The sequence below is a fragment of the Arvicanthis niloticus genome, chromosome 22 (genome assembly GCF_011762505.2).
Source record: "Arvicanthis niloticus isolate mArvNil1 chromosome 22, mArvNil1.pat.X, whole genome shotgun sequence".
In the NCBI taxonomy this organism is placed as follows: domain Eukaryota; kingdom Metazoa; phylum Chordata; class Mammalia; order Rodentia; family Muridae; genus Arvicanthis; species Arvicanthis niloticus.
The window spans coordinates 26359804-26381048 of NC_133429.1; the positions used below are offsets into that span (position 1 = coordinate 26359804).

The window sequence follows — 21245 nt, forward strand, 5'->3', positions numbered from 1 at the left end:
TTTTCCCCAGAGTATTGTCTCATAGAGAAGTAGTGTTTTCTGGGGAATGTTTTAACCCCTCTGGAATCTTAATTATAATGGTACACTTGGGAGTCTTTATACACACACGCATATTTCAGGAAAATTTCCGTTAGATTCATAGAGAGTGTGAAATTCATACCGCTTTTCTACGAAGTAGATCTAAGCTTATTACTGTGCATCTTGACCCTGGTTACTCATAAAGAACTTGCAGACTTAATCATGCCCTGTTATTTTTAACTGAACAGAAAACAGATATAGGTTTGGGAGTGTATGTGTTTTTGTGATTCACCAAATGAAGGTATCAGCTCATCATTAACTCGTTAACACTCTGGTAAGGAAGTCATAAGATGAAGGATGAATGTGGAGCTGGGGTGGTCCTGTAAGCAGGGAAGCAGAAAGGATTAGCTTCTGTAGAATTCTTTGTCAGCTGCCTTGTTAGGAAGTAAAAGAAGCTGTGTTCTTTGCATGTCTGGTTCTGAGTTTGTATTCATTTTGTAGGAGCAAAACTGCTGATGTGGGCGTCTGGTTTTCTTGTGTAGTTCAAAAGTGCTCTTTAATGTTTGGTGCCCTTCAGAACTTTCGGTGAACACTGCTTTCAATTCATAGACTTCAGCCACCTTAGAATTAAAATCCACTTCATGCCTTGCATACTTAATAACCAAAACTATTTATACTCGGAACATTGAAGAAAATGTTTTCTGAGATCAATGTAACTCATTCTTCTGGGTAAACTTCTGAAAACTACTCTCTAAGCTCACAACTGGTTGTCACACAGTTCTGCAGTTTGATTTTAGTAGGTATTTTAGAACTGATGTAACCTTTTAAATGAAACTAGCATTTAAAATGTCAGTATAAATTAACGTTTTTAGTTTCGGCTAAGGATCCATGTAAAAATTCTAGTCCCTTCCCTTCCCTTCCCTTCCCTTCCCTTCCCTTCCCTTCCCTTCCCTTCCCTTCCCTTCCCTTCCCTTCCCTTCCCTTCCCTTCCCTTCCCTTCCCTCCCCTCCCCTCCCCTCCCCTCCCCTCCCCTCCCCTCCCCTCCCCTTCTTTCCTTCCTTTTCCTTTTCCTTCCTTCCCTCCTACCCTCCCTTTCTCCCCCTCCCTCCCTTTCTCACTTTCTCCTTCCCTCCCTGTTCTCTCTCTCTCTCTCTCTCTCTCTCTCTCTCTCTCTCTCTCTCTCTCTTTCTTTCCTTTTCAGCTCACTTTCCAGTTACCATTAATGAAATGGTGTTAGTTTACTCTAGGGCAGTGGTTTTCAACCTGTGGGTGGCAACCCCTTTGACAAACTTCGATCTCCAAAAATATTTATATTATGACTCATAGCAGTAGCAAAATTACAGTTGTGAAGTAGCAACAAAAATAATTGTATGGTTGAAAGATACTACAACATGAGGAACTGTATTAAAGGGTTGCAGCATTAGGAAGGCTGAGAACCACTGGTCTCATGTGATACTATAAAAATTATAATAATTACAGTATATGTTTTGTTTCTTTTCCATCATTCTTGATAGTCTCCTACTTAGTTCAGACTGGCATCAATCCTATGGTCTTGGTCTCCTGTTTCAGCCTCCTAGGTTCTAGGGTCGTGGGCATGAGCTACCACAATTGAGTATATGTTATTTTTAATTTACATAGTTTATGGAGGAAAGAAAGTGACCAAGCACACACACTACCCAGAAACAGCGAGTGGAAATTCAATTTGGATGCAGGCTAAATGAAATCTTTGGAAATGTCTCTTTCCTGCCATCTAGTGGTAATTTCATGATAGACAGGTCAATGTATTTGGAATTAAGCCTGGAAATGTTACAGATCAGCAACATAGAGATACTCCATAAACAATGTGTGCATATTAATTAATTGCTAACATTATGAATACAATAATTATATTTGATAATAATCTATAAACTATTAAGAATAATTAAAATTAATGCTAATTAAAATGAACTGAAACACTACGTCTCAATATCTGAGGAAATGTGGGAGTTTTAGAAGTCACATATATTACTATTTATTTCTGCCTCTGACCTGCTGTGTACTGTTGGTCTTGTTTCTCATCTTTACAAAGCCTCAGATAATAGTTTTAACAACTACATGTGCTCCAGTTAATATTAAACCGGGGAAGAACATGAAAAGTGTTTATCTGTGTTTGCCACTTATAGTTTGCATGAACTATTAATATTGGACAATTAGAATTTGGCTGATACTGTGGAGATGATATTGTTTTTACTCCTTCTACTGAAGAAAGCTGAATTCAGAGGACTACTATTTGACCTGGCTTGCTTTTATTAAATTACTTAATCACAACATGATCTGAAACTTGGTAAATTCCATATTTCTAGCATTGCCCCTTGACATTACCCTCAATAAAAACAATTTGACCTTAATGTTAAAAAGAGAAACAAATATCAAGTAAGCATTGTTTTGTGACTGGAAATTAATGCAAATATCTACTGAGGTCCATGTCAGCTGTAGATAATGTTAGTTTTTTTTCTTTAACTATTTTATTACATTCTGGAAAGGTTTGATGATTTTTCAGAGAAGTAAGCATGGCCTTATAGAACTTGTTTATATATTCAGAGCACTAATGATGCAATAGACTTTCTTCAATTTTCAAAGAAATGACTCTCATTAAAATGAATGAACAACACCAATTGAGAGGTACAGCGACAGCCAAATCCTACCAATTATATACTGGTTAGCTCCATTAATAGATTTTCATCAGAAAACTCAAAATTTGAGAGAATGGTGATGTGAATGAACTATTTCCCTTGTCCTGGAAACTGGCTTATTATGCTTTGGAAAAGACAAAGAAAGATATATAATGGGGAATTAGCAAAGACTAGTAATTTTTTCTGTCATACTCTTCTGTGATGATTTTTAAGAAAACACTGACAAGTTCTTTTTTAAGTAGATCTCCATGTAAGAGCTTGATAGATACTATTTCCTGTTACATTCCTAGCTGCTGCTTTCCTAGAAAATATAGTTATAATTACTTATTACACCATTTTGTATAACATACATATCACCAAAATGTTATACAAAATGGTGCAATAAGTAATTATATATATAATATATGCATATAATATATGCAATATATTATATATATTATAATTATATGTATATAATTATATACATATAATATATAATTATATATTATATAATATATAATATACAAAATGGTATAATAAGTAATTATATATATATTTATTTATATGGTCTATTTCATATAAGTGAATTGCTCAGAACTAGGACTTATTACTTATTTCTGTTCTCATCAATTTCAAACAGCTTGAAATGATGTTGGAGCCCAAGGTTTGGAGAGAGGCAGCTACTCAAGTCTTCTTTGCCTTGGGTTTGGGATTTGGTGGAGTCATCGCGTTTTCGAGTTACAACAAGAGAGATAACAACTGCCACTTCGATGCTGTCCTTGTGTCTTTCATCAACTTCTTCACTTCAGTCCTGGCAACACTGGTGGTGTTTGCAGTTCTGGGGTTCAAAGCCAATATCGTAAATGAAAAATGCATTTCACAGTATGGATAATTAATCTCCACTAGCATTTCATGCCATAATTCTCTATAAAATATGGATAAAAGAACCCGGGTGCTCATTCTCCATCTGTTGTACTTTTCAGAAACTCTGAGATGATCTTGAAACTCTTAAAAATGGGAAACATTAGTTGGGATGTCATTCCCCATCACATCAACCTCTCAGCTGTCACGGCGGAAGATTATCGTTTAGTTTACGACATCATTCAAAAAGTGAAGGAGGAGGAGTTTGGTTTTCTTCATCTCAACGCCTGTCAAATTGAAGATGAGCTAAATAAAGTTAGTAGGCCATGTCTTAGCAGTCAAAGAATTATCATTTAGTTAAAGTATGCTTCATCTGAAGATTTCTTCAGGAAAGGGGAGTGCAAAGGTCTGGGGATGCAGTTTCTAAATTCTCAGAGTATATGTTTACTTACAAAGGTTTTCATTATTTTAAAAAACAGTCTCATTGATTGAGTCACACTGCTATGCAGTCTTAGCATAAATAAGTTAATATCTACTCCAGATTGAAGACTAATCTGATACAGATTTCTCTAAAAAAAAAATTAGTGCCGAATTTGAATTTTGATTCCTGAGTTTTTGACGAATGAATGATAATTTTGGTTATTTTGACAGTTCAGTTAAATAAATTCTGGTTATATATTTTTCTTAGATTATAATTTATTTTAATCAATAATAAATTGGGGGAAAGCAATTAATGTTCTTCTGTTGGTTGCTAATGTTTGCTTATATTTCCAAATAGGAAGATAGAAATTGGCCATTAGTCATTTTGAGTAGGACAGTTAACTAGGCCTGGAACACAATGTAAAGATCCCATACTATGGTTAAAGCCATAAGTAATTTTGATGATCTTGAGTTCTAAAAAAAATATAATTTCTAAGTTTTCAAAATTAAAATAATTTGACATCTGTTGAATTAGTGAAATAACGCACTCACCTGGTTTAGAGTTTTACTTTTTAATGAGATGTGTCACTGTGTGTGTGTAGGGTAGGATAGGCATGTGAGGACACTATCTCTGTGAGTGTGTGTAGAGAGGCCATGGGCTCTCAGATTTGTTCATTCATCACTTCCCTTCTCTGTGGCTTGGGACCGAGTCTCTCAATGTGCCTGTAATGTGATACTGTAATTCACAGAGATCTGCTTGTGTTGGCTGTGTGCCACCAAACCCTCTCCCCTGTGCTGCAGTTATAGATACATGGCAGCAGCCCTGACTTTTATACAGGTGCTGAGAATCTATACTGAGAGTCTCATATTTGTGTAACAAACATTTCCCTCACTGACCCATGGCCTCGTTTTTGCACTAAATTTTTTTTCACATGGATGGATATTAATTGTACACAGTGCATAAGAACATGTATTGTTGGGAAGTTTTATTCCTCCAGTACATAATCTTCTTCCTGCTCTGTTTTCCTCTGGCCATGTTGCTTATTTTTTCATGTATATAAAACTTTATATATATATATATATATATGAAAATATGGGTATATGTGTACTATAAAACAAAGTAAGAAAAACTCAGAAATTTGCAAAGAGTGTTAACTACTAAATAACAAGAATCAAAAATGAAATGAATAAATGGGCCGCTTTTTTCTCTAATTGCACACACACACATATAAATGTATATATGTATACACACATTTGTATATATATATACATACATGAATATGTTTGAATATACAACATGTATATGCATATGTATACACACACACACAAAACTTAGGATTCACAAATGAGAGAAACCATCAAGGTCAGTCTTCCTGGAAATGATTAATCTGCTTGATGTTATTATCTCCAGTTACACACACTTCTCTGGAAAAAGCATGACTCTTCTCTTTATGGCTCAAACAATTTCATCAGGTATAGATAGGACATTGTATCTGCCATTCCTTTCTTTGATGGATACCTAGGATGGTTCCACAACTATGCTGTTGTCAATAGTTCTACAATAACTAATGTGCAAGTATGCATGTGATACACCGACTTGGAGCTCTATGAGTGAATACCAAGCATTGTACAGCTGGACTTTACCATATATCTGTTTCATTTTTAGGGAAAATTTCTTAGTGGGTTCCATAAAGATTGGAGTAGTTTCATTCCTAGTGGTGGTGGATTTAATTCCTTTTCTCCACAGTTTCACCAGTCTTTATTCTGATTTCATAATGACTGATATTCTGACTTTAATCAGACGGAACCTCAATATAGTTTTCATCTTTATTTCTTAGATGGTTAATGAAGCTGAGCCCTTTGAATATGCTTATTTATACTTCATCTTTCGAGAAATATGCTTAGTTAATTAGCTCATTTATTTCTTGGGCTGTTTCACTCTTGTTATGTAGTAGCTAACAGTTTTGGCATATTGTAAATATTAATCATTGCTCAGTCCTATAGCTAGCAGACTGTCTCTCATCTGTAACATATCTAGTCACTTGACTGTTTATTTTCTTACATACAAATTTAACTTCCTGATAGTTATGCTTTCAGTTGTTGCCATCATTTGGTGTGCAAATGCAGTCCTATTTAAAAAGTCTTTGTATATACTAATAATTGGTGTGTTTCTCCAAACCTTTTTCTCTAACAGTTTCTGTGATTATAAAAGATAGCACATTAACCTCAATTTTTTTTCTGAATATTAGAATATAGGCATGTTAGATTTAGATAAGATGCATATTAAATAGATATTTTATTGAAAAATGTGTTTTTTATTCTAAAATATTGTTTTGTTGAAAACATATTCTCTCATACAATATATCTTGACCACAGTTTTCCCTCCCTCCACCTCTCCCAACACCCTTTTCTATAGCCACCTCACCTCTCCCCCAGATTCACTCCCTTCAAGTTTCCTCTTAAGAAAATAGCAGGTCTCTAAGAGATTATGATCATACAGTATAAAACAAACTAGATAAGGCAAAAGCTCTCATATTTAGCTTGGAGGAGGCACCCAGCATGAGGAAAAGATGTATTTTCATACAGTGCATTCTATTCACATCTCTTTCCTTGAGCCCCTTCCATCTCCTATTCACTTCCCACCCATCATCCATTCACTTCCCACCCAACCCCATGCTCTTTCATCTCTTTCTAATTAGATACCAAAACCAAAACCAAACAAACAGAAAAGCAAAACACAGGCAAACAGAGGGACCAAAAATGTGTTTTTAGTTAATTTTCTTTGAAATGGATTCTTTTAATGGTTGAAAATTGATATTCTATAATCCAGGAACTCATTTTATTCTTTGCATTTCTTCATATTAAATTCTTATCCTTCTTCACATTATCTGTTCTCTTTATTCTAATTAAGTAAGCTACTTCATAGGCCAGACATATTTGCATACATACATTTATATTTTGTTTGATTTTTATTACAGCAAATCAATATTTATATTCACAAGCCCTACAAAATTAACAATACCACATACTTATTAATGCACTATATTATTCTAGAATGTTTGAAATAATGAACAATGTCATATAATTGTACATTTTGCTCAGCAACGCTGAACCGTATTTCACTCTTTGGTTACTCGATATTATCCGTGTCCAGGGAATGGAACATGATTTGAGAAATAAAGCAGCTGGGCGGTGGTGGCGCACGCCTTTAATCCCAGCACTTGGTAGGCAGAGGCAGGCGGATTTCTGAGGTCGAGGCCAGCCTGGTCCACAGAGTGAGTTCCAGGACAGCCAGGGCTATACAGAGAAACCGTGTCTCAAAAACGAGAGAGAGAGAGAGAGAGAGAGAGAGAGAGAGAGAGAGAGAGAGAGAGAGAGAATATGTTAGCATATTTGTTTTCGTTACATAGTGCTTTCCCCACCTTCACTGATGAGAAGCATCATCTCCGGATCTTGCTCTTGGTTAGTGCTGCTCTCTTCTGTGTTCCGCAGGCTGTGCAGGGCACTGGCTTGGCTTTTATTGCATTTACGGAGGCTATGACACATTTCCCTGCATCTCCCTTCTGGTCAGTGATGTTTTTCCTCATGCTGATAAATCTCGGGCTCGGGAGCATGTTTGGAACCATTGAAGGAATCATCACTCCTATTGTGGACACATTCAAAGTGAGGAAGGAAATACTCACTGGTGAGATTTTACTCTTGACTTCAATGTAGTCCATTTATGTGGGTGAGAGGTTAAAGACTGCAATTGGACTGTGTTATCTCTTGGGTATTATTAATATCTATATGACAATAGATTATAATTTATAATAATACAATGGTAGGTATAATTGTTTTAGTGTATTATTTATTTTAAGACAAAGGGTATACTTAATATAAGTTACATTTACACTTCTATCTTCTCCAAAACATAGTTTGTATTTCTGTCCTATATTGGTTACTTATCAACTGCTGTGATAAAGCACCATGTTTAAAGCAACTTATAGAAGAAAAAAATTTATTTGGGTTTGACACTTTAAGCAGGTTAGAGACACTGAGGGGGCAGACAGTTGGACCAGCAGCTGAGAGAATTCATGTCGGATCCACAAAGAGGAAGTAGAGAGAGGTATACTTTGCTGCTTTTAATTTTACTTGTCTGTGTTAAAAGGGGATTAAGAAGTGTAATATAGTCATTGTTTATTTATATTAAGTGCCAAGAAGCCTAAGATAATGGCTTTAAGTTGTGTGGAAAAGTCACATGGTTACAAATGTATCGGTAAGTTTTTATATTAATAGCAATTGTCCCTAAGTTTATGAATTTATTTCATAGATGTTAAGGAGTAAATAAGTTTTAAATATTTTTTTCTAGTTGTTGCTTAGATAATCAGACTATTCAGGCTTCACCCATCACTTCGTTTTGCATACTCAAGCTGTTTAGGCAAGATAACTATGTAAATATGGGTTGGTGGTGATGCTTTTTCTGATTGAATTATCACTCTGTTACACTTTACTGATAATAATATTTGAGTCAAACATGAAAGTATGTACATTTGGTAATCTCATTATAAGCACCACTATGCTCATTAGTAATTCATAATTGCATAGGAATTTGAAAACTACAGAAGCTTAATAAATGAAGTAAGCACCTATGTCTACATTCTGCCTGGAAGGTCACTTTTCTATTAATAATAAATATAGTGTATGAATATGTATTTAAAATTTTTTTATACAATTTCCATCAGTTATTATTTGCACTTGGTAGGTGGGATTTCATAGAATTAAAGATATGAGTTATGTACTTTTAAATTTAGTAGGGGTTAGCCATGTGTGACACGACTCCCAACATGTAATTTTTCATAGAGTCAGACAAGCTAGCATGTACAAAAATTATAAAAATTGAAAAATGTTATTTGAATATAATCTTTTTATAATCACAGAAAGACTGGGCTTTGAGGAGAAGCTAATTTTTATTTTAACTTCTTTTCTTTAGTTATCTGTTGCCTCCTGGCATTCTGTATTGGCTTGATGTTTGTGCAGCGCTCTGGAAATTACTTCGTTACAATGTTTGATGATTATTCTGCTACGTTGCCTCTGCTAATTGTGGTCATCTTGGAGAATATTGCCGTAAGCTTCGTTTATGGCATAGATAAGTGAGTATACCTGATTGCAAGTAGTTATTTTTCAGCTCTATTTTGAAAAGCTCAATCAATATTTCATCTAAAAGGGACGAGAAATGGAAAGAGATGAATCTTCACCTAGTCATATTTCACAGTCTTTTGTTTATCGGGTAGTTTACTGAGGTGTTCTCCCCCTGTGGATGATGGCTGAGAACTGAATACAGTGTAAGGTTGCCTAGAATTCTAAACATTGGATTAATTCTGATTATCAAAGAGTGACTTCACACTTGATAAGTATTTCATATGTTACAGGAAACTTAAGTTTCTTTGTCTTGTTGTTGATTTCATATACGGGTGAAAATAAGAGAAACAGGAGGTACCTTACTCAATTATAACCCAATTAGCAGCAGATGTGTGCTTCACGGATTTCCCACTTCTGTCTAAAGCTCATGCCTTAGTTACTTTGTTGAATTTTTATGAGAAGTGGAGAGGGACACACACACACACACACACACACACACACACACACAAAGAGAGAGATATGATAGATAGATAGATAGATAGATAGATAGATAGATAGATAGATAGATAGATAGATAGAGACAGAGAGAAAAACAGAGACACAGATTGAGTAAAGGGTTTATAGTATCAGATAGAATTGGGAAAATGGTCTGTTTTATTTTGAGATACATATATAATTTGCTGCACAAAACCTTCAAATGTAATTAACTGAATTCTCTGTATATCTAAATTTCAATTACACACTTTTTATGTGAAAAGAATGTAAACTTAATATGAAATAAAACATCAAGCTCATATCTATGGAAAAGTAATCTTTGAAATATTTATTCAATATAATTCATTTTAAATGTTAAAATGTTTGTCTCTACCTGACATACAGATTAATTGATGAGAATCTTGTGTAAAGTGCACATTGGATAAAGACTAGAGTTCTCTTAGGTGACATCAAATATATTATTACTATTGAATAAGTATTTTGACAAAGTTCAGAATGTCTTACTTATTATTGCCCAAAGCTACAAGTTAGGAAGAATAGGAAATTTCATTTAACAATCATGCTTCATGCATTACAAGTAGCAATGGAAATATTACAAGTAAATAAAACCTCATGCTTTAATGGTAGTTGAAAAACATTCTGGGTCATGGAAATGCATGGAGATTATGGTGAATGGGGAGATGGTTTAGTGAGCAAAGTACTTACAGCTAGCATGAAGACTAAAGTTCAGATTCCTAGAACCAATGTGAAAAATGTAGTTGGATGTGGTGACCTGCCCATAATCCCTTCACAAAGCAAATAGAGGTGGAGATCTTGAGTAAGCTGGCTAGTCAAAACAATAAAGTTCAATGAAAGACACTGCTGAATATATAATGATTGAGAAAGACACACAGTGTCAACACCTGGGATACATACACACTCACACAAGTGTATACAGATATGTAAACATACATGCACACCATGCTTATTTACATACATACCAAAACCTCAAATTAAGATAATAATGAGATATCCTTATACATTTACTAGAATGGAAGACATTCAGAAAACCAACAGCACAAAAGCATTGCTGAGAACGTAGAGTTAAAGGAACACTCATTAATTTCTGATGAAGCTGTGTTGGAGCTATGAAATAGTTCATACACTTCAAAAAACACTCTTCCAGCTTATGATAAAATAAAGATACTCCTATCATATGGTATATCAGGTGCACAGTTTGATACTTAGTAAAAGGAGTTGACAACATATTCCAGATTAAAAAAAAAACCTTGTACATGAATGTTCATAGCTTTACTCACAAAGATCAAAAGCTGCAAGCAGTCAAGATGTCTTTCAACAGATGAACGAATAAATCATCCATCTAGAGAATCAAAAATGATCCAATCCTAGATAAATTCCTACCAAGCTATGAAAATAATGTTGAAAATATAAATGTGCATTTCTAAGAGACAGAATCTGTATTTGGTAATACTTCATCTTGTCAGATGCCAATTTATTGTAGACTATTTACTGAGAATCAAGTGCAGCCCTTGACAACAGTTGGAGGTAGAGACAGATGTATAGATGAACCCAAAGGATGCTTATAACAGATATTACAATAATGGATATATATGTTGTTTTGGTTTTGTCCAAACCCATAGAATGCACAAACCAAATAATTACTTCTCAAACGAGCTATGGGAAGTAGATAAAAAATGTTTGTGCATGAAATAGTATATTCTGTATATGTCATTTAGTACTTTATCAGTACTTTCAAGGTAGATATAGTATTTATTGAAGTACCAAAAATGAAGTTCAGAGAGAGAAAGATGTGTGTTAAGAGATAGTAGAATTGTGATTTGAAATAACATATGTTGATTTCAAATATTACATTTTATCTTAGGCTCAGGTATAGAGTTCTCAAGCAAGAATTTTCCAATTTAATTAGTTTTTCTTTCACATCTTGGAGCAGCTTTGAATGCTGTCTTTTCATCTCCAGTGATTTGTGATTTCTGGAGCTCAGTAACTTCATGTTTTTTTACCTGGATCTCCATGCATATAGTTGAAAGACAGTAGAAAATTAATAGTAGATAATCTAAAACCTAAACTTTTGAGATGCCAAATAGTTTAGAACAGAAAAAGAAAATATTGAAGTATAAGAACATAGCAAATATCAGTAAATATAAATGCAAATGTAAAAGGAATATCCTAAAAATCTGGAAATGATGGCAGCACAGCTCTTTGTTATTTGAGTTTTTCTTTTTTTCCTTTCTTTTTTTTTTATTTCTTCATTGTCTATAACAGTGAAATCAAATATGTACAGCCTCTAGGAAGAAGATACGTTCATGAATCTTCATAAAGGGTTGAGACAAAGTCACTGTGTACCTCAAGACCTATGTGGTGGCCCATATGTGGGGCAGAGCAGCACAGAACATACAGCCATGTTTCAAGCATCTTTTTTTAATATCTATAGTTCATTGCAGCAAAGGATGCTATGTCCTGGACTCCATCCTTCACTGTAAAAACTACAAAGAGCTCAAACAGTAAGATGAGAGAGAGGGAATGAAGTGATCTCAGAAAAATAAACAAAGCAGTCTTCCCTTCCGAAGTAAACTCTACTCTGAGGAGAAAATGAGAAGGAGGCCACTAATTTAGTAGGATAGACATACTCTGGGACAGCACCAGAAGAAAGAAGAGATAAATGAGAGGAGGAGCACAGAACCCATAGGTCTGAGCAATTACAACGCCAAAATGAAAGTGTCCTTATTCATCCCTCTTGAAAATCCATAAAAATGAATTTATTTATGTGTACTCAAGTCTCATGGATAGTAACTCATTTCAAAACAGAGAAAATAAAGGAATGAGACACAGCAAAGAACGAAGAACTAAAAATATTTCACAAGATACTCAAGTGAAGGTTTAGAACTGATGGATACTTCAAAAGGATGAAATCTTGGATTATTTAAATATTCAAAACTAGGATAGAGAAAAAAGTAGATTTAAAAACAAGAGTGTTGGAAGTCAGGATATAATTGTGCATAAAATGCACACATGTCATAAATGAGGCTCAAAATAAAAGGAACATAAAGGAAAGCACACTGGTTGACTATATGACAACAGAAAATAATTTCTATTTTTATATATTTTACAAAAATATAAAAGTTTTATATTTTTACCAAATCTGATATATATGTATATATCTGATATATATGAACATATATCAAATGTATATTTGGTTTTTTGATATATAAGTTGCTCTTTTACAATATATTTATATATAATATATATTAATATATGATATATTGAATATCTAATATATATCTTTCTCTAATATTTATTTATGTATTACATATATGTAATACACATTATATATTAATATATTATATACATATATAAATACAAAAATACAAAAGCTACACTGATTAAACTGATCTGAAATAACTGATTACGTGATTGTTGAAAGGCACAGTGAGTTCTTCATAAGCAAATGTAATAGCTAATATCAGATCTCTAAGGTTTTAGTGCTAAAAAGTATACTGAGGATCATACAAAAGCAAAACTTTATTTTGATACAGCAAAATAATTTCTAATGAAAATATGCTTGTCAACAGATATATTTTCAAATATTATTTGAGAGCTAGATATGTTTATAATAAAGTAAAGAAAAACTAATTTTTTACTTGGCTAAACTGACATTTGAGTCTAGCGACTGTTGACAATTACTGTTGTCAAAAAATGTAAGTAAATTTATTATGATCTCACTGTAGCATTCACCAGAGATCTAGAGTTCGATTCCTAGAAAATCTGTAAGAAATGTCAGTACAAGAACTAGTGGGTGACAGTTAAAACTCACTTTCATTCATCAATCTATGTATTTACCACTTCATTACATTTTCGTGTGTGTGTGTGTGTGTGTGTGTGTGTGTGTGTGTGTGTGTGTAAAAACATTCTACAGTGTACCTATGGGGTCCAGGGCATCATTTTCAAGTACTTGATCTCTCCATCCACTATGTGGTTTCTGGAGACCTAATTTAGGCCATTGGTGGCCAGACCTTTTACCCACTCAGTCATCTTGGTTGCTGCAAGATTCACTTTTTTTCTAAGCAGAAAGGAAGGTGACTACCTTGCAGTGATTGTATGCTGTTACAGTGTTGGTGCTGTATACCTAAAAGGCTGACTTTTTTTCCCTTATAAATGATGGCATAATAGCCAGAGAAAACCTAAAAAGGTAAATATGACCACAATTCTGCTTTTATGGCTAATTTGTGAATAGTAAGAGAAACAGGTGGCTTTGTGAAGAAGAAAATGGAAATGACCTCATACAGTTGCCACTGGGAAACTATAGGACAAATAAGAGACAATCCTTGGAAAATACAAAATCTAGGAGAGGAACTTGAAGAATAACGTTGGGTTGAGAGATATGTCAATGAACTACAAAATGGGAACATTCTTTCAGAAAAGACACTACTATAAAAACAGTGAAAATTCCCAAAATATATACACACACCCATTGGTGGTATTTAATATCACAGAATTATTGCTGTTTTTGTAAAATGATAATGAAGATGATTAACATAGCAACATTTTGCATTCATAAAATAGATAATCATCCATAGTACACTTCAGTAATTGGCCAAAGGTTTATATTATGCACAATAATAGCTTCATTTTATTTTGTAAGTATTCACTATATAAATCATCTTTTCTTATGAATTTGTGCATAGTTGTATTTATGCATATATTGAAGTTAAGCATGTCTGTTCTTGTGCTTGTGAAGCCAGAGGTTATCATTGGGTTCTCCTACTTTATTGCTATCCCTGTTGTTAATTAATTAATATCTATTTATTCTGGAAAGGGTCTCTCAGTAATTGAGTGGCTTGCTATGTCAGCTGGACCAACTGACAAGTAAGCCCATGGGATATGCTAGTCTTCATTTCCTTAGCACTGAGGTTTAGATGCATATTCCTGGGTCTTGGCTTTTCCTGGCGTTGCTGGAATTTGAATTTCACCCATACGCTTGAATGGTAGGCTCTTAGTTCACAGAGCTATCCCTCTATTCCTTGAAGCTTTGATCAGTCCAAAACTTACTAAAATGTATAAATGTAGATTTCTGTCCAGTTATTAAGAAAATGTGATAAGATGGAAGAATAATTATATTTTCTTTTTACCCAGGTTTCTAGAAGACCTAACAGATATGTTAGGATTTGCTCCAAGCAAATATTACTATTATATGTGGAAATACATTTCTCCTTTAATGCTCCTAACATTGCTAATAGCTAGCATTGTGAATATGGGATTAAGTCCTCCTGGATATAATGCATGGATCAAGGAGAAGGTAAAACACAAAACAAGAAAGGATTATTTTAAAATGGAAATAGCCATCACTTTGTATTTTATTTTTATTTTATTTGCTCTGTAAATTTTTATTTATTTATTTATTTATTTCATTGTTTATTTATTTATTGCTTTTGAATGCACTGATTTGGCTTGGGAATGCTAAGATTTATTATATGTACCTCCCACAGCCGTGATGCTTACACACTGTGAAGTTCTTTAACAAATGAGACTCATCATTCTTTCGCTTATTATTAAACCAGATCTCTTCATCTTATCACTGAAGAACAGTGGTTGCACGGCTTTTGACTTCAGGAATCAGAAAACCTCCAGAAATATTTTTCTATAGAAATTCATTACATTTCAGCTACTTCCAACACTTAAAATAAGTATTGGTGATATCGACATAATTTACACATATACTGAATCAAGGATTTATTACATTTGTTGTCTATGAGCAGTCACTACAGAAGGTCTGTTTTAGGGTGGCACTTGTCACGTTGTCTCAAACATGAGATCTGTGTTAGCTGTTATAGACCAGTGTGCTTACTTTAACTATGCAATGCTCAATAATTCTACAAAATAAAAAAAAAAAAAAACACAATGGAAACGCAGACCAGCCTGTTATCCTTATTAAAACCCTTGGGACCAGATGCACTTCAAAGTCTAGGTTTTCAGATTTTTGAAAGACTGTGTGGTACACACAACAGATTTCTATTGTGTAGTGATGAAATACACCAAAACAGTGACTGAGAAGTTTTCTGAATTACTTTCAATTCTTTTGGGTTTTTCTAGGCTAACAGATGCAGCTGCATTCATTTTGAGGAATTGGAGATCTCCTCTCCCTCACCCTGTCTCCTCCCTCTCCCCCTCCCCTCCCATTCCCTCCCCTCCCCCTCCCCCTTTTCCCCCTCTCCGTCTCCCTCTCCTTCTCTGTGTGTGTGTGTCTGTGTATGTGTGTCTGTGTGCGCGCGCGCGCGCGCGCGCGCGTGCGCATGTGTATGTCTTTCTCCCAGATGACTCCCCCTTTAACTTATTCTCCGGTTCTGTCAAGCTTCACATGGCCGGTGGAGAATTCTAACCACAATATGAATGATTGAAATTTATAATCATTGAATTTGTCGAATATTACTTTCATTACTTACTGTCAGTCAGAGAAAGCGATTTAATGTCATCCCAAAATTTAACATATAAACCTAAGACCAATGCAACTCCTTCACATGAGCACCTAGAAAGATAGCTGACATTTATTCTTTCCCCGGCTTTACCAGGCATCGGAAGACTTTCTGAGCTACCCGATGTGGGGGATGGTTGTCTGTTTCTCTCTGATGGTGCTGGCAATACTTCCTGTCCCAGTGGTGTTCATCATTCGTCGCTGCAACCTCATAGACGATAGTTCTGGTAACTTGGCCTCTGTGACCTATAAGAGAGGAAGAGTCCTGAAAGAACCTGTGAATTTGGAAGGAGACGACGCAAGCCTCATTCACGGAAAGATACCAAGTGAAATGTCATCTCCAAATTTTGGTAAAAATATTTATCGAAAACAAAGTGGTTCCCCGACACTGGACACCGCTCCCAATGGACGCTATGGGATTGGGTATTTGATGGCAGACATGCCAGATATGCCAGAGTCTGACTTGTAGCTGAGGGAAAGTAGGGGTTGAGTTTGGTTAATTTTTATCAACTAGCATTCTCATGGTTCTGCCATGAGAAGCATTGGGCTTCACTTACCACAAGGTGATCTCAGGTGTCCATGGCTGTGATCTTTAATCCCAACAGTTTAAGACCGTTTCAAGAACAGCAATCCTCAGTTTACATTTGCAAAGAAATGATTGCAGACAAAGCTTACATCTACTGAGGTCATATTTTGCCAGGATTTTTTTAAAAAGCACTTTGGCATATTTTCAAGTATTTCTATCTCTTAAAAAAACAGGTGTTACCTCAGTTTCTAATAATTTCTGGATTTAATATTATTGGCAATTAAAAAAAAATCCCTGGTATATCTTACCATTCATAATTTTGCCTTCAGAGTAAGTTCCAGTATTACCACTAACAGTTGTGAGAGCCGGTGCCTCTCAGCACAGTTCCATGAGTGTGTTCTGTAGATAGTCTGTACTTAATTTTGGTAGCATTGAAACCTTCTTAGGCACTTAGTTGGAGAAAACTTCAAAGTATTTTCTTATATGATAACTGCATAGAGCAATAGTATCAAAGAGTAAGAAGGCACTGATGCCAGATGAGAGAGAGGTTAGGTCCAGATGTGACTGAGGGTTCATGTGGTGGCTTGTATATTTTGTGTAAAATAAGTGTGTGGAAATGATTGAAGGGAGTAACTCCATACTCTCAAGAATTATGCAGACTGCATTTTTCTTATGCCGTGTGCCTAAAAACCTACTGAATATATATTGTGGTTTTGAGATCACTTATAGAATATTTCTATAATATACTTGCAATGTATAGAGATGCATATCAGGACTCTTAAGTGCTCATTTGAAAACCTGAAGCAAGATAGCATTTGATTTCATATGTTTCTGTTTTGCTTCATTTTATGCAAAGACAAATTCTTTTTTAAGTGATTGTTAAAACTGTATGGCATTACATTTTAACCTACCAATAAACAAAGTTTAAACAACGGTGTTTGTTTCCCTCATTGATTTTGCTTGAATCACCTGAACTGGATTATACTTCTTACAACTCCTCTCAGATTGTCCTGCATTTCAGGCAGGACTTAAGCATTTAATAATAATCATCACATTCCAAGTCAGATTAACAAAGTCACAGGGCTGAGACCACTTTCCAGACAAATAAACAAGAATTTAATAATTGAGTGGTACTTTAACGTAGCCTCATAACATGGAAAAATGCATATAGCTTCTAGCAAACTGTATATGCAGTTGAGTGCCTCAACTGTTTCATGTCTATGGTAGGCTAAAGAACAGGACATGTACATAAAATAATTTTGTACAATGTTAGTAATTATAATCAGATTTCTTCCATCTCTACCTTCCTTCTTTCCCTTACCAGATATTAAACCCAGCATATTGTGCAATCTAGGCACGTGCTCTGCCAATGAGTTATAATGGTTTACCAGCCATTTTAATATCCATCATTTAGATTACCCATTTTCATTCATTCGTTACACATGCCTGTAAGTCTGTGTCTCTCCACTTCCTTCCCTACCCTGATGTTGGTAACCTATTGTTTTGCCCTTGATTTCCAACTACATTGGTTACAAAAAAAAACCAAAACAAAACAACAGTAAAAACACATGTAAGTGAAAGAATGTAATATTTGACTTTCTGTTTCTGAATTCTTTCACATCATTAGATACTTCTGTGCAGTCACAGATTATAGTATCTTGCTTTTTTAAGACTAAGTAATGTTCCACTGCTTTTTGTATCTCTCGGTCCTTTGCTGTACACATATGCTGCTTCTAAACCGTCAGTCTTTCAGACGATGTTGCCGTAGACGGAGCTCTGTGAGGGTATGATTTTATTTCTTTTCTTGAAAAGTTTGTAGTTTGGGATCCTTTCTATAGTAAAAACAGATCTCTATCTTCTACTCAAAAGACACAAGGAACATTAGCCAAGAAGTTAGAGCAAAATGAAACATCCCCATATTTAATATTGCCATGTGATCAGTTCTTGCTTTGATTTCAGTGTCTATTCAACAAAAGTCTGAGCAATGTATAGTAGTTCCTATTTGTGAGCCCAGTACTCAGAAGATGAGGCAAAGGTGTTGCTGCATTTCAAATTCAAACTTATCTACATAGTGAAAGAGATAGGCATAGTGCTAGATAGATGCCCTGCCTCTAAATAAATAATTGATTACAAGAGGCATCACTTCTCAGACACACTGAATCAATGCAACATGATAAAACCTAGAGACAACCATCATATGCTAACTCATTCCTAATTGCCAGTGTGAGCTGTATCTGTCCTTTTCCAGTGACTGTAGTATATAGCAGCAACAGCAGTAGCAACAACAGGCAATAATTTAAAATATCTTTCTCTATAATCTAAAATTTGAAGTTAATTGTTTTTCTATATAACCTCTTTAAGATTTGGCCTAAATTTACATCATAGAGTGGCAAAGGTAAGGGATGTCTCCTTGCAGCTACAAAGTAGACTGAAAGTGGTAGAATCCTTACTGTGGTGCTATAAATAATGTGAATGGTGAGAGGAACTTCCCTTAGGAGTGGGGTTGGGGTCTCAGTGTAGGAGACATTGTCACAATATAACCAGGTTATGGAACATAATTGAATAAAGATGTATTTGTGTTTCTGTACATTTGCGTAATTTACAATAGCATTTGCTTATGATTAGTTTTCTTTGTGTTGGTAAAACAATGAATTTATTGTATTTGCTCCTAGTACATTGGTGGGGGGGTCACTTATTGAAACATGAGTATACTGCAACAACTTCATTACTGCAAATCCCACTCCATCATGGATATCAGCATGGACAGTACATCATGGGGTTCCCTCTCCATCAACTTTTCATTTTCTATGCATTCTAGTATCTCCCAAGATTACTGGCAGAGGGAGGTTGTCAGGGAGATGTAAAGAATACAAATGTAAGAGCCTCTCCTTTTCTACTAGGAAGTGGTGATTTACTTTATAGGTTACATTCAGCTTTAGGATAAGGAAGATAAAATTGTGTTGAGATGTCTTAGTACATTGATGCCTATACTGACAACATGAGCTTAATTCCAAGAAGCCACAGAGTAGATGAAGAGACTTCCACTTCTGTACTATGACTTCTTAACACACACACACACACACACACACACACACACACACACACAAATAAGTAAATATAAAAAGGTATTTTTATCTTAACCTTTAATATATATATATATATATATATATATATAGTTTTTAAATTCCAAGTCCTTTGCATATAGTGTTCTTTGTGGGATTCCTGAGTTTGTGAAAGAAAGACTAGGACATTGTATTGATATCTTTTCCTTGTGCCTGTCTCAAATATAGCTGTTTTCCTTCTTTTTGTTCATGTTTCTGATGTATTAGATTTTATTCTATCTTATCATATTATACTTACTTTATTATCATCCCTTGGAATCCCATTTATTTTCTAATGAGAGACAAAAAGGGCATGAATTTGAATGAAAGGGGAGGGGAAGAATTGAAGAATAGAGAGAAGAAATGTTAGTTATGATATATGATAAAAATTATTTTCAATGCAAGGAAAAAATTAAAAATAACATTTTTTTTTTATAAAACAATGACAAACATAGTAAAAAAAAAAATCACAGGCACACTTCTGTTTATAACACTGTCAAAAAAGATAAGATACCCTGGAATAAACCTAAGCAGTGAGACAAAAGACCTCTACAATGAAAACTTTAAATCTTCACAGAAGTTGAGAGAAGTGCTAGAAAAATAGAAAGAACTTCCATGTTCATGGATTGGTAGAATTAATATTATGAAAATGATAATTCTATCCAAATAATTGTAGATTCAATTCAATCAATATTCCTTTAACTTTCTACACACAAACACAAAGTTTGAATGGTATATATCCAATATTTCCACCACCTTGACTTCTGGATCTCAGCCCAGCTGCCCCTTGTTCAAAGTTTGTGGGTACATTCTCTGTTTATAATGATGGGTTATGTTTTACCCAAGAAAGTACTTTTCAGTTCTACGACAGATAAGTACCCTTTGGTTGCCTTTTACTGTCAGGTATCAGAACAGATTGAGCAGATAAAATAGCCTGCACTGCTCAAATATGAATTTCCTCATTAAAACCAGTATATTTCATATCTTTCAAACAATCAATAAAGACAATTGTACCAGTTACAAAAACATATTCTTTCAGATCTAGTAAATTATACTCCAATGTAAGTTAACCTGAGAAAATGATGTTTCTTGACTTGAAAATGTGGCAATCACATATATTCTGACATTATATCATGTCATGGTGTTATAACATGGTATTATATCATATCATATTAGTATATGTTGACATGAGATCATTATACTTCTATGTAATCTAACCTCAATTTATATTACTCGAGTAATTTGTGATTTGAGATTATTGTGCCTAACTTAAGATAACCTAAAAGACCTATGAGAACATACTAACTTGTTTTAACCTCTTTTGAGATCATGGAATCCTTGCAGACTCTCAATTAAAAGAATAATTAACTAAGTGTACATTGACCTGAAATCTCAGGATTACCATCTACCTTCATCTAAGAAGCAGACATAAAGTTTAACATTCTCAAATAGGGTGGGCAACGTGAAATCTATTTAATCATTTTCTCATTAGCACTGATTTACAACATCCACAAGGTAAACTAGATCCCAGGATGCAGACACTTACAAAATTGTGAAATGAGGAGACA

At 34.5% G+C, this 21245-nt stretch overlaps 1 protein-coding gene across 2 annotated transcripts in view; it reads left to right on the forward strand.

Moving 5' to 3' along the window:
* Window positions 1–17508, forward strand: part of Slc6a15 (solute carrier family 6 member 15) — a 51011-nt gene extending 33503 nt beyond the window's left edge. For both annotated transcript variants that reach the window (XM_076920111.1, XM_076920112.1), the window contains exons 7-12: window positions 3310–3551; window positions 3653–3845; window positions 7443–7635; window positions 8920–9079; window positions 14715–14877; window positions 16148–17508. In XM_076920111.1, the coding sequence (XP_076776226.1) occupies window positions 3310–3551; window positions 3653–3845; window positions 7443–7635; window positions 8920–9079; window positions 14715–14877; window positions 16148–16519 (1323 nt within the window). In that variant the 3' untranslated portion in view covers window positions 16520–17508. The remainder of the gene's footprint in view (window positions 1–3309; window positions 3552–3652; window positions 3846–7442; window positions 7636–8919; window positions 9080–14714; window positions 14878–16147) is intronic.
* Window positions 17509–21245: the final 3737 nt, after the last annotated feature.